Below are 15415 nucleotides of genomic sequence, written 5' to 3'. Positions count from 1 at the left end.
GACTAACAAATCTAACTGAAGAGGGGTAGACTCTGCAACCCCTAGAGCATAGTATCTCTGCACGGACAGCAGTTGGAAAAGGAGTTTGCAAGGTCTGCTGGAGGCAAGAGAACTACCAGTCTGCAAACCAAGTTGTTCCCCTCCTACACAACACCATCCCCATCTGTGACTGAGGGAACTTTAAGCTTTACTGATGGGATGCACCTTTGAAGGGGCACCCATAACCAACTCCGCAGACATGACCATGCGCCAGCAAGCACCTGAGGTAGCCCACTCTAGATTATTACTTTCACAAATTAATGGAATAACCTCCTAAAATGTTTTAGCTTAGTCATTAGGGGTTCTGGAAGGGGAGAACCTTCTAAAAGTTTAGGTTCTAAGGAATGCAAAGACCTTTCTTCAGGTGAGGAAACATTCTCAATGACCTGAACCCTTAACACACTGCTCTTCTCTGGAAGAACCTGGCAAACTTAGCGCATGGGGAGAATGACAAGGTGTTGAACTGGAGATATTCCTTGAGCCATTATCTCTCTTAAAACTGGCATTCAAAAAGACTGGAGCTGAGTGAGACCAAGCTTTGATTACCCAGCTCTCCACCTGAAGACAAGGAGACACTCAAGCACAAGGGGTAGAAGGACACTCTAGGAACACTCTATGAAAGCATGCAACTAAGAAGCTTGATCACCTCTTCCCATCCACAGAGGGGGTTGTGAGGGAGAGCCTGCAAGTCCTCTAGACTGGATATCCTTGTGAGCTGGACAGTTGTAGTGCCTACCAATCCTCTGAGATTCCCTTGAGGAGTGTGGTGGAGGGGGGGTGACAATGAATCCCCCTCTCACCCTACAACGAGACTGAGTACAAGGAGAGAGAAAGCGTACATGGAACAAGGAATGAGTTCCCACGCATTCACTAGTGCAAGTATGAGAGTGATGTCCAAGCTATGATTAATGCCTCAAAGATCTATCAGGACTACATTCCCTGGACTGAGATGAAAATTTCCATATCCTATGAGATCTTTTAGATCTACCCTTCTTCCTCTTCTGTCTGTGTTAGGAACCAGAGCATCGTGAAGAGGAAGATAATAGTGATCGAGACAATCAAGACGATGACAATAATGAGGATGAAGAGGAAGAGGAAGACATGTTCTTTTTCTTCTTTTCACGAAGCAAGCTTGCTGTTCAATGACCAGAACCAGTGGAGAAAAGTCCAAGGAAATAGGTTTGTTCTGAGGCAGGTCAGCAGGAAGGACAACGTTAAGTAAGTGTTTAAACTGTCTAGTAACTATAGGTGTCAGACAAGCTGTGGACTTGGAGGGAGTGTTACCACCAATGGGAACTACCACCAAACTTGATTTGGGAACTAGAGTTCTTTGCTGTTCTTCTCCACCAAACTGTCAATAAAAGCTGAGAAGGATGGGTTATCTGTGAAATTCACTTTACGCCAAATTTTCTTAAGAATTTACCTAAACACTGAAGAAAACTTACTTAGGTCTGTAGATGCAGGTGACACAAAGAAGCCAAAAGTTGCCCCAGACCTCACACCTATCTTGCTTGTTTATTCTCCATGAAATAAAAAAAAACACAGCAGTAGAGATGATAACAAAATACAAATAAAAAAGAAGCATAAAAAACCAAGAAACAAAGGAAATTAAACTCAGCTATGTTTATCCAAGGGAAACGTGAGAGATGTAGCCAAAAGATCAAGTGGCACCTCTCACTAGCACCAACCAAACAGCTAACTTTGTAAACTGCATTTATTCAACCATTCAGCTATGCACAAGAGATATTCTCCACTTGAAAAGCGTCAGTTTATATTCCCATCGGAACAACTTACAATTACATGTATAATCTCAATGGACAAATCCTTAGACCATACTCTGTAGTTTTTCTATACAATACTGTATTCACTATTAAAAAGCCCCATAAAACACATCACACCTAAATTTGAAACCTAACTTAACTAGCCTTCTGTACATCAACAAACTAGATAGCATACCGTACAAAGATGGTTTGGCCTCCAATATACAGGGTTGACTTGATCTGTTAGCCAAGATGAAACTACCTTTGCTGGTGGTGCAGAAATTGTTGAGAGTGCATTACCCAAGGCAGCAACTCCTTCCAAAACCTGGAAATTAAGTTGATATTTTATTTCGTTCAAGAGGAAACTAACAGAAATGAAAAATTCTTGGGTTTAATTAATATTCCTAAAATGTGCAACCTTTGGAATAATTCTGTTTTCATTCCATCCAAAAAAAAAATTTCATAGAGCCCCTACTTATGAATGTGGGATGAGCCAACTGCTACAGTGAAATAAGAGATCCATAACCTGATCAAACAGAACATTACATTGTGCACCTTTATTAACACTAGTTTGACCATGTTTTTGCCATATAAAGCTGTGCAGTCATATCTTCATCGTCATTCATTGGAGTGCACAGGTAATTCGTCATCATCATCTTTAATTAACATTCATCACTAGCGAGTACCTGTATGATTTAATATTATTATTATTATTATTATTATTATTATTAATACAGGTACATTATTATTATTACTATTATTATTATTATTATTATTATTATTATTATTATTATTATTATTATTATTTAATCTTATTATTTAGTCTTATTAATCTTAATTATTAATCTTAATATTAATATTTGAAAATTAGTACTATAAATAATTTTTTATCGTAAAAAATGTAAACATATTTAGTCACAAAAATAACATGAAAATACAGTAATTAGTGAATACAGCTCTATGAAAAAATCCGCAACGTATCGAATTTCCCATGATATATTTGGAAATGCGTTCCACAGAAAATCTGGGATTAACTGAAGCCGCGAAGGCTGAACCACAATATAGCGGGGGTTGACTGTACCGGTCCGTTCCTGAGTACCTAAGCTGACTCAGAACCAACATACTTGGTGACCTGAGTCAAGACAGTCTCTCTACCGTGGTACCTCCTAGAGAGACTCCTCTTGAGCACCAGGTTCGCCCACAGGTTGTTTGTCTGGTGGGCTAGGTAGGAGATGGCTCTACCTCCAGACAACATCAGTCTCCTGGATGTGGTTTCCTCTTCGAAATTACGAGAACACGAAGAGGAAGAAGTGATCTTGGCCACTGCAAGGGACCAAAGATCTATCCAGGAGATTGTCTGGAATGCTGCCATGGCAGTTGATTCCAATGCTGCTGCCTCCTGCTGCGACAGGGAAACTGCCTCTGCATGGAGGCGGTCCAGTGATGGACCCAGTCACATGCGAACCAGGTCTGGGTCAACCTGTTTGGTCGGCAAAGGACTCTCTGAGATAAAGAAGCATTCCTCTGGTGAGTGAGAGGCTGCGGAAGTGTGCATGACAGGCTAAGTCTAAGTGAATTGTCCTGCTCATACACATGAGAACTCACCTGGCCCAAGACCCCTTTGGCAAGTCACGACCGTGGCAAGTCCATCGAGACTTTGGGTTCCTTTTGGGGTCCCCAAAAAGCTTCGATAGCTGATGAACGGCCCACAGGGAAACCCATAGTCTCTTCCTTAAGATCATTAAACTGCCATATCAAACGGACAATCTCTGAAAATTCTGCCAGTCCCCTGGTGATCTCTCTACCACTCGAGCATACAACCAGTCCGGTCTGCGGACCAAATCCGGAGTTTATGCTTCCATGGCCGGGAAGGAAAGGAGAGTGAATGCTCCCGGTCCCAAACCCTGGGGAACAGGCAGGCCTGTTCCCCAGTTCTTGGAAAACTCCAAGGAGGTGGAGGGGACAGGTGAGAGATACCTAGCACCCTTATCGTACCTGCTGGAGGCCGAAGACGTACTACAGTAGAAGAAAAAAAAAAGTTAAGTATATCTTAGTTTAACCAGACCACTGAGCTGATTAACAGCTCTCCTAGGGCTGGCCCGAAGGATTAGATTTATTTTTATATGGCTAAGAACCAATTGGTTACCTAGCAACGGGACCTACAGCTTATTGTGGAATCCGAACCACATTATAGCGAGAAATGAATTTCTATCACCAGAAACAAATTCCTCTTGTTCTTCACTGGCCGGTCAGAGATTCGAACTCGTGACCAACAGAGTGGTAGCTGAGAACGGAACCCGCTCACCCAGCGAAGAACTTACAGTAGAAGAAGACTGGGTGGGGGATCTCCTCTTGCCTTCCCCAGGTGAGCAGACCAGTAATCTGAGACCGTTGCACCGTTCCCTTACAGAAGTGTACGAGTGACTGCTTGCATGCTCTGAATTTACTCTCTCTCACTTAGTAGGGTCTGGGTCCATAGACCAAGGACCCTTACCTGACTGGGAAGGATTCCCAGGACCAGTACCGCTGCACTGGGGGTCCGTGGAACCCCAGGCAGCTGTTGCTCCCATGCCAGTCAAACAAACCGAGAGCTGCAGTACTCATAGTACCGCTAGAGAGAGATCCCGTACCCTTCTCGGTGGAAGAAGACTGGCTGTCAGAAGCCCTACAAGACTTCTTCAGTTGGGAGAGGCAGCCTCCTTCCTCCATTCCTAGCTTCAGAAGGAGGGGAGATGACAGCACATGACAAAGATGGAGGCGAAGACAATGAAGATGATTCTCGATTTCTCTTCTTTGACTTCTAATACTGATCCGTCACTGTTTCAGGACCCTTGCACTATTCCCTACAGGAATGGGCATGGGGTGACTGAGCACCGGCACGCTCTACACTCACTCCCCCTCACTGGGTCGAGCCCGGGTCCGTACACCTGGAACCCTTAACAGTTCAGGAAGGATTCCCAGGACCAGTACCAGTGGCATGGGGGTCCGTGGAACCTGTGCAACAGTAGAAGGACCCTTACCGGCCCAGGATGGTGAATTCCCGGGACCAGTATCAGTGCCATGGCGGTCTGTGGAACCCTATGCAGTAGTAGAAGGACCCTTACCGGTCCGGGAAGGTGAATTCCTGTGACCGGTACTGGTGCCACAGGAGTCCATGGAACCCCGTGCAGCGGTTGCTCCTGTGTCTGAAGACAAATCGGGAGTGCAAACGAGATCCCTTAGCCTTTTCCGTGGAGGAGAGCTGACTGTCAGGAACCCTACTTCTTACAGCTGGAGGAGGCAGCCTTCTTCTTCCTCAGCTTGCTAGCCTTAAAAGAAGAAAGGGAAGAAGTGACAGCACACAGCAAAAGAAAGGGAAGAAGTGACAGCACACAACAAAGATAAAGACAAAGGTGACGACGATAATTCTTGATTCCTCTTCTTCGACTTCTACTGCTGGCCCATCAACATTCTGCGACTCTCCCGCAAAAGGAACAGGAGGGTGAGTGGACCGGGTCTGTAGACCAAGGACCCTTACTGTTCCGGGAAAAAGAACTCTGGAAAAAGAACTTCCGGGAAAAAGAACTCCTGGGACCAGGGGTCCATGGAACCCTGGGGATTGGCAACTCATGTGCAATAGGAAAGGGAAGCTCCCATGCACTAGGCATTGGAAGCACCCACGCTATAGGCATTGGAAGCTCCCATACTATAGTCAGGGGGAGTTGCAGTACCATAGGTACCGCTAGCAAGAGATCCCGTATCTTTCCTAAGCCCCTAGGACTCCACAGCACCTAAACAAAGTTGGGTTAACGAACGCAATCTCCCTTCACCCCAACAAGGATAATTCCCCCTCTGAGTGAAAGGAGACCATCGTAGAGCAAAGTTTGAGGGTTTACTAAAACAAGGCGAGAAACCAGTTTAAGTTCGTTACCAGGGCAACATCCAAAACCCAAAAGTTTCCTCTCCCCAGGCTCAGATAAGTCATGGGTTTACATTATGCAGTACAGGCAGTTCCCGGGTGCGACAGGTCCGGCTTACGACGTTCCAAGGTTATGAAGCTTTTCAAAAACAGTCTCTGGGTTATGACGGGCTCGGCTTACGACGTTCCGAGTTTACGACGCTTTTCAAATATATTCATAAAAAAATTATTTCCTGGGTTACAACGCATGTTCCAGGTTTACGATGCTGACAACGCCGATCTGACAGAAGAAATATGGCTCCAGAATGGCAGAATGGTCAAATTTCGGAGGTTTTTCTGATAAAAACCCAATATAAATGCAGGATACATTGTTTTCAAGACACCCCAAGGATTAAAAGTAAGGTTTTCTTACGAATTTCGACGGTATTTCAGACGATGCCAGTCCGACGACGATCGGAAGAAATATGCATCCAAAACAGCAGAATGGTCAATATTTGGAGGGTTTTTATTATGAAAAAATAATACAAGTGCAGGATTCATTGTTTTCAAGACACCCAAAGGATTAAAAGTAAAGTTTGCTTACGATTCTCAATGGTAATATTTCGGATAACTTGGTCCAACACACATGACGAAAGAAACTTCACATTCGCGGATTTTTTCACAGAGCAATATTCACTAATTACTGAATTTTATTTTATTTCCATGACTAAATACATTTTTCATAAAAAAAATTATTTACTAATTTTAAAACATTAATATTAAGGTAACCACAGCAAAGTACCGATAAAAATTGAATTAAAATCCCTTGAAATCATAAAACTGCTTACCAATGTAACTCTCTCTCTCTCTCTGGGATATTTGATGTAGGATGATACTTAAAAGTAAAATTGGGGGAGCACTGTAGTTCTGTGAAATTCCAAGTGTTTTTCTGGTAGATAAGTGGTGAGGCAGTCAGAATGGTAAAATTTTGGAGGGTTTTTTTTTATGAAAGACTTAATAAAAATGCAGGTTACATCATTAACAAGATACCCAAAAGATACTCAATAAAAATGCAGGTTACATTATTTACAAGATACCCAAAAGATACTCAAAGGATTATAAGTAAGGTTTCCTTATGATTTTCCACGATTATTTCGGTTTACGATGATTTTCGGCTTACGACGCGACGTCAGAATGGAACCCCCATTGTAAACCAGAGACTGCCTGTATATTCACCAGAAATTATTTCCTGGTTTACGATGCATGTTCCAGGGTTACGACGCTTACGATACCGATCCAACGGAAGAAATATGGCTACAAAACGGCAGAATAATAAAAATTTGGAGGTTTTTTGGTGAAAAATTCAATAGAAATGCAGTTTACATCGTTTTCAATACGTTTTCTTAAGATTTTTTACGATTTCCGATGATTTTTCAGCTTACAATGTGGCGCAGGAACGGAATCCCCGTCATAAAATGGGGACTGCCTGTATATGTATATAAGCAAAACAACAACAAACTCATATATCACAATCACAAACAAAAACAAAAGGGTTGAAAAATCAAACGGTCAGTCGGGCAGAGAAGACCTCTAAACTTGGCGGCAGCTGAAAGCAAAGTGGGTGTGTACCGACGAGTATGGGGGGGGGGGGGCTTCCACCCCTACCGTCAGTAGTTAACCACCTTGTCTAAAAGTTAAAAAGCCATTCCCAGCTCACGCTGCAAGTAATGTCCTTATGTAAAGACCAAAGGTTTGTATTCACGTAGGAACAACTGGTGTGTTCGACAACAGTAGAATGTCAACCTCACCTGTCTACCAGCATGAGCTGCATTGCTTACAACACTTCCAGGCCATACATGCTGATACTCCTCTTTAACAACACTTCTGTCAGGAGACTCATTTCCATACCAGTACTGACGACTCCGATACAGAATCCCACATTTTTCACATTCTAAAACATACCTGCAGAAAAACAAATGTACAAGACTGGTATGATGAGCAAAGAAAAATTAGAAAATATTGACAGACAAAAAGCAAGTCACTCAAAGTATCACAGCATTTGAAATCATCAAAATTGAATAAAATAAATTACTGTATAACTCTGTTCCAAAAACCATTACCATAACTTTACAGCAATAACAAAATGCTATTAGGTAATAACTTACCCTGACCAAGCATATTTGGCCAGTCCAAGCCAAGTGTTGTCTTTAGATGAAGAGGTTTTTGGGACTACTATTCTACGTTCACCTTCACTGCTACATCGCTTACAAATATAAATCTGAAAAAACCAAAAATTAAATTTAGACCCATACTCTCTACCAGCAAGTTTCAAAAAAGCTTGTACTGTAACTGCTTTCTCTAAAAAAATAATCTGAAACTTCTGCACTGGATAAATTCACTGCAAATGTCAGACTTCACATGTTAAACATTTTCAGATTCCCATTTCTATACAGCTCATGAGAAATAAATTTCCATATTAATATAGTAATCCATGCCCATGATGCAAGACCTCTGTTGCTCAACATCACCATCACCACCACCACCACCACCTCTTTCCTGGTGTGCCTTGAACAATCTCCAGCTACCCTTTTCATAGTTATCCAAATAGGACTGGGTCATCCAACTCTTCTGGTACCCACAGGAGCCCAATTGGCACTATCACATGTTATTCTCCTAGGGGCTGTGCAGAGCAAGAGCCAAGTCATCTCCATCTTTTTTTCATCATTACCTCATCTGCAGACAGAACTTCTGTAATTTCCCTTATGGTACTGTCCCCCACTCTATCCTGTTATGACTTATAACATTTTTCTTAATGCTTTACTTTCAAATTGACAAAATCTTTTATAAAAATACTTGTCCCTCAAAATCAGGGGTTTTTGGGGTGCTAGGCTCCATGACAACCCAAATTTTTCAAATAACTCTCAACCCATCAAAACTGTAAGTCCTAATACTGTGCTTTGTACCACTTCCACTCAAGTCATTCACAATGAATCTGTGATAATGAACAATAATGATAATAAAAATGACAACACTAATACGCTGAAGCAATTCTTGCCATACAATTACCACACTTGCACAAAGGGTGAAAGAAGCAGCCAGGGTTCTGGGTTTGACCTCCATGAAATACACTGTGATTTCTGTTAGATATCTTTGCGTTCTCATTTCTTTGAAAACTGGTTTGTATGGTGCAACTGCTTTGACTGTCATTGCATTCACTTTCAATATGTGCATCACTGACAGGTCAATATCATACAAGTAGTCTACGAGAGTAGTGAATCTACACATCCTTACCCAAATCTAGAGGTTGGATTACAGGCGTTGCATTGAGGGAAGTAGATGACTTTGACATCTTTGGTGTTGTACTCCTGGGATTCTGGGTGGCCAGCGGCACTGTCCAGTATCAATAAAACCTTAAAAGCTAATCCCTTACTGGCAAGGTATCTTATGACTTCAGAGACAAAACACCAATGAAACCATCTTGGGAAAAGTATTCTGTTGGTCCATACCATTTTGTCATGTATCCAAAATACTGGTAGTTGGGATTCATCTTTTCCCTTCAAGGCTCTGCATTAGCAGCTTTATAAATTAGACCTGCCTTATCATAAACACAAAACAACAGCACCATCCTCTCTTTTCTTGCCTTAAAACCTAGTGCTTGACTCTTCTTGGCTAAAAGCAAAGCAGTTTCATCTGTATTGAATACCTATATGGTATATATTCTTGCTACTCTATTAGTTTCTTTGTGACATTCAGAAACTCCTTAGCTGTCTCTTGGTTGGCAGAAGCTACTGGTCTAGTAATTTTTACATTCTGAGGTCCAAAACTTCTCCTAAAATGATCAAACTTCTATTTCTTGGCATGGATTTCAGCAAAGATATATCCTTCACCTACTTACCTTACAGATTCATATAAAGACAACTGCCTTTTTTCAAATAATTTTCAAGTCTAATAGGACCCCTTTTTAATAGCAATCCTGGACCCACAGAAAAGTAGCTCACTCATCTGCAATATATTTAGTACCTTTTTCATATTTTATTACTTCTGCCAGTATTGTTGCATTCACTACTGAAAATAACAGCTTACAAGATGCCCCTGAAACTTACAATGAAATAATTCGACATGCAAAAAGATTTCCACACAATTACCAGACTGGCCTGCACTACTGATTCTTGCATCTTCATTACTTAATGGATTTTGTTACTTTTCAGGAGGCCAGATCTCTCAACTGTCCTTTAATCTGAGTTACTCATGTAGAGTTTTTTTTTCTTAATAATTTTAATTTTTCTATGAAAAAATTTTCATACAAACTCATTATTTAATAAAATCCCAACCTTGCCAGTTTCTTGCAGTTAATGGCCCAGACTACATAAAAAGTGAGGCACTTTACCGCTGGGGACCCCTAGATCCATAAGCGTGTGCGCATGGATACCATTGCTCTTCTTTTTTTGTCTGCTAAACAAGACTAAGTGTTTATGGCTTTTGTACACCATGAATGTGGGCACTAACATGTAAAGAGTCTGTACGAAACATTTTTTTTATTAGATTTCTATGCATTAAAACAATTACCTTATTTGCCAATGTATAAGACGCACCTCTATTTTACAAGGATATTTTGTGGAAAAAACAATTTTAGTATGTTTCATCATACATTTATTGAAAGATACTTTAAAGTGATTTTGTAGGGGGAAATGTTTGATTCTGTGTACGAAATACAATATTGTGAGAGTTACACTGGAATAAAGTATGAAATCATATGTAAATCTACACTCACCTTTACAGGAAACTGAATGAAATTTAGCATGTATAAACAACGCTTGTGTTACCACAATAGGCCACCAGGCAGGTGCTCTGATCTTGTTTACATCCACTCATTGCAAGTGGCTGACAAGCTAACTGCTGTCGTATTGTAAGCAGTTTTTCATAAGTTTGTTATTTATAATAAAATATTGAAAAGAAGCTGAATTATCAGTCTATCACAAAATTACGAAAAAATTGTTTACGATGCGTTGGCAGTTAGCCTGTCAGGCATTTACAATGAGTGGATGTAAACAAACTCAAAGCACCACTCTGGTGACCTGTCGTGGTAACACATAAATGTTGTCTATTTACTATAAGCTTTATTTAGTTTCCTTTAAAGGCAAGTGCAAATTTACATATGATTTCATACTTTATTCCAGAGACATAATTGACTGTAATAGTTAGGCTAGTTTTTCAATGTTTTATTATTAGCAACAATTTTTGTGCCTACTCAGTATGCTCACTGTAGGTTAGGCCAAGTGTTCAGTCTCCCATCTATAATATGGCCGCATGGGATGCAGGGTAGTATTTTGGTACATTTAAAATTTTAAAAAAGTGAGTCTAATATGCCAGCAAATATGGTACATCCAGATAATTTTCCAACCTTAACAAAAATTGTGAAGTGCACATTAAAAGATAAAAGTTAGCACAGTATGGCAGAAAAATATACGTCAAAAGATACAGAGTTAAACATAATCACCATTTATACCTACAGTATGTATTATCTAAACTGTTGCTTACTTCAAGTATCAAAACAAGAGATCACAAGTGGTCAAAAATTCCCAATGTATGGAAAAACTATTCATACCATACAACTCACCTTATTTTCAAAATTATGGTGATATTTACATGATCGTTCTGCCTGATGCTCTTTCGGTCCTTCATCATGGAATGCATGATTCATGAAAAGACAGCATCGAGCTTGGCATGCTGTGCATATGCTTGTGCAAGTGAAGTATTCATCAGGAAATGCTGGCTCACTACTGTGGATTTGCCCACTAAACTTCTTATTTATTGCCTGAAAATGAGAAGTGTTAGAATGCAAGGGCGCTCAGCATACTGAACAACAGATGGGCAACATAACCTTCACATACAGTTGTCGGAGTATTTGGTTTCACTTCCTCTAACAATGAAGATAGTAGTAATCATAAAGCTTAAGGATTTTAATTGTATCTCAAACAATATACCAGGATTAACAATCAAGAAAAAGGGTCTCATCTTATCCTCATCTTCACAGAACATGAATATTCTTCATAGTCTTCATTATTACCTGTTACCATCGACATCATCCTACAACTCCCGTACAGTCATGACATAAAACTACTACTACAATGTAACTAGCTCCTTACCAACTTAGTTGCAATCCTTGTCCAGTAAATGAAACTCACTGAAACTAATAAAACTCTAGCTGAATTCACATTTAAGAGAGTTGATTAACCTATATTCTTTACTGTATATACAGTAATTCTGGATTTACAATTTCTCTTGACAGTCTTGGAACAAAAGCCTTCTATTATTTTTAGTCTCCACCCCCGAAAAAGTTTAATCCCTCTATTGCTTTAACAATTAAAAGTAAAACAGTATTATTTACAAGAGTATGTGCACGGATTATGTATACATATAAGATACCAAATATAGTGGATTATACTATTTTACTTTAGGGATTTGAATTTATTCAATTTTGAAGCCAAAGCCCGCTCCAGCCAATGAACACACAAAACCTATATACATGCCTTAATGAGAGAAAGTGCACTGCAAGCCAGAGAAATGTTAGCCTGAACCAAGTTCAAGCATTAAGAACACTCAATTCTCAAATATTTTACAGCATAATGAAGAATACAGTTGATGGTCTTTGAGACACTGCTTTTATCTTTGCAGTACTGTTATGTCAATGACACTGACCTGAAAATCATATGACTTTGCCTTCCACTAAATTTCATTGACCCACACAATACAAATTCTTGATTCATCAGTAGAGGAGAACATGCTGAGAAAGTGTTCTTGTCGTTATCTTTGCAAATTGTTACTAATCAATATTTTTACTGAAATCACTGGGATGTTTTCTTGCATATCTCCATATTTACACCACTGAAAGTCAGATTTCTCCAAAGGGGGCTACGCAGCCCGTCCCCCAACAGTTTCTTAAATTTTGGGGTGTGACAGGAAGGGGAGTAGCAAAATAGAAACTAGAGGTTTGCAAATGAAATTATGACCTAAAACATTCAAAATACCAGCAAATCTAAAAAAAAAAAAAAAATTAAGACACTGTTGAATTCTACCTTTTATTTCTAACCCATGTCAAAAATAACCTGAAAAACAGCACAGTCATTGCCAGAATAACCTCACCTCCAACATGTCAAGAATAATCTTAGGCTGCCTTGGTGACCGAACACCATTGTTGCGCAATTCCTCAAAAATAGCTTCTTTCAGCCTCTTGAAATTTGTTTCACTACCATTGAAGTTTTCCCCAATATAATGTAAGCTGTTAAATGCATCAATCTTGAAGTTCAACTTCACAAAGTTTTCCTTGAGCTGCTCCTCAGGAGTCTGACCTTTATCTGCAAGTAATGTTGTCAAAGGCATTAATCAAGAAGACAACAGTTAAATTTGTGACAAGAAAAGTCCCCCAGTGTATTCAAGGCAACTAACTAACGCATAAATATGATTTCTAAATTCATTTATTTTGGGCTTTCACCTGAATAACTACACAATGTTTCTTTATGCCCACTAAGATAAGACTTCTTGAAAAAATCTTAGTCATACATAAGTTAAATGTTCATCAGAGCACAAGTGACTTATGCATGGAAACTTACGCTCAAGTTCAACTGGAGCATTCTTCTTCTTGTTAGTTTTCCTTGTATGTACCCATAACTATACTGTACTGCTTAAATTTAAATGACTAAATGAAAAAGACTTCATATGTGCTACACCTGTTAATTCTTCATTACCCCATATTTTACTTTGTCTAAACTTTCTATTGATGGCCTACCATATATCTTTACATTCCTCAGAACATAAATACAGTAACACCTTAATTTATTGTTCCCGCACCTTCCCCTTAACCATACATGTGATATATTAGTTATTTTTTAGTATAACATATTCATATATTTAGTCTAACCTTGTTGATGTAGCTTTGACTCAAGTTACACATTACCAGATCTATTCCTAGTATTTCTGAATAACAGCCTGTGTTCCTTCCAAACACAGATATAATTTGCAATTTCTAAAATTTTCTATTGAATTTCTTCAATTAAACATCTGTCATTCTACTCTTTGGCATTCAATTCCTAAAGTTCTTTGCACTGATCTAAATCCAGATTTGGTTTATTCTAATTGTATTCTGTTTGTATATTATTTATTTTGTCTTGAGACAACAACCTTACAGTACAATTACTCCTCAACTCATAACACTTCCTTCCTTATCAGTTAGATTATTTGTAACAACAGTTTAGTCTACGCTAGAAACTTATAAGCACCTAAGGGGTTAAAATCTTTCAGTATTTCCCCATGACCTTTTACACCAGTCGCTTACTGTATCAAGTACCTGCTCAATATCCTCTCCTCGGCTGATATCAACATCTTATCCACACAAGGTCCTCTCAGGACTTCAATATTATCTCTTACTGGGGATAATTGAAGGGAACCTTAAATGCTCTTTTCCCATTACTTTAAACTCCTTAAAATTTCAAGTGATCAAAATCATACCTGTAGCTGAATTAGTAATAAGTACCTTGTAGCAATACCTGGATAGATCATATTGAAGCTATGGTTCAGTCAGAGCTCAACAAGCTTAGCTCATTTTTTATAATGATTCACTCCTATACTCTGAATTTTTATTTTCTTTGACAGTCAAAATAAAAGCATCCTTAGCTGTATTTGCATTTTCATAAGTAAAGTATTATTAATCCTTTCTCTTACTATCCCCAGTATACTCATAAACCATGATTTCAAAGGCTCTACAAAACAGGCTGATATGAATATGTCAATAAAACCTCAGGTAGTTATGTTGATAGTGGTATTTTGCTGAATATGTGCTCTTTTTACAATCACAAAAATGACATTTTTATAATAAAATAAAGTTTTATATATACTTGCCCAGTAATTACATAGCTATTAGTTTCACTAATTCAGCAGCCAAAATTTTGAAATTCGTGGTCGCGCTAGTTTGTTTTGGGGTAGGTGACATGCCCCGCCAACTTTTGGGGTAGAGAGAGAAACAACTTAGCAAAGAGCTCAATTTGTTTATGCCCTTATGTCCGTGTGAGGGGAGGAGTGAGGGCTCCAATCATGTAATTACTGGGTAAGTATATACAAAACTTTATTTTATTATAAAAATATAATTTTTATGTAACTTACCCAGTAATTACATAGCTGATTCCCACGTTGACAGGAGGTGGGAAGCATGGACATATCTACCCCAAACCATTAAAAAAGGTAATGAATTTGAGAATAGAAAAATGTTCTAACATTGAATCAATGTTTGTTGTTTCCTTACCTGATAAGAGAGCTGCTGCAGGTAGATACTACCTCTGGTTGGCACTCATCTTATCGTGTAGAGGTGAGGCGGTATAACCTGGGGCGCCTACTACTTCAGTGGGTATTTTGCAGCAATAGACCAATTCTGATGGCTAGCAAAGCACACAAGTTGCTCCTGGCCAGGGCACAGTACCATACAAAACAACCAGAACAAATATACAGTTACCAAAACCACCAAACAATATCAAGAGACACCAATACCCAACTATTAAAAAGAACTGGAGGGCACTCCAAGTACACAGTACTCCCAGGCTCCCCTAGGGCTCAACACCCTATGCAAGGCAAAGGGATTAATAATTAATTAATATTACAACAGTTTAACCAGACCAATGAGCTGACTATCAGCTCTTATAAGGCTGGCCCGAAGGGTTTGGATGAGATGACAGGTCTAGGCTAGAAGCCT

At 39.4% G+C, this 15415-nt stretch overlaps 1 protein-coding gene across 27 annotated transcripts in view; it reads right to left on the bottom strand.

The window, feature by feature from the left end:
• Positions 1-15415, bottom strand: part of LOC136828590 (zinc finger FYVE domain-containing protein 1-like) — a 126672-nt gene that overhangs the window by 20131 nt on the left and 91126 nt on the right. For all 27 annotated transcript variants that reach the window (XM_067086609.1, XM_067086619.1, XM_067086626.1 and 24 more), the window contains 5 exons: positions 12820-13031; positions 11294-11491; positions 7842-7954; positions 7485-7638; positions 1996-2124 (listed from right to left, as the gene is read on the bottom strand). In XM_067086609.1, the coding sequence (XP_066942710.1) occupies positions 1996-2124; positions 7485-7638; positions 7842-7954; positions 11294-11491; positions 12820-13031 (806 nt within the window). The remainder of the gene's footprint in view (positions 1-1995; positions 2125-7484; positions 7639-7841; positions 7955-11293; positions 11492-12819; positions 13032-15415) is intronic.

This window comes from Macrobrachium rosenbergii, chromosome 43 (genome assembly GCF_040412425.1).
Source record: "Macrobrachium rosenbergii isolate ZJJX-2024 chromosome 43, ASM4041242v1, whole genome shotgun sequence".
In the NCBI taxonomy this organism is placed as follows: Eukaryota; Metazoa; Arthropoda; class Malacostraca; order Decapoda; family Palaemonidae; genus Macrobrachium; species Macrobrachium rosenbergii.
This window is presented reverse-complemented; position numbering and strand designations above follow the sequence as displayed.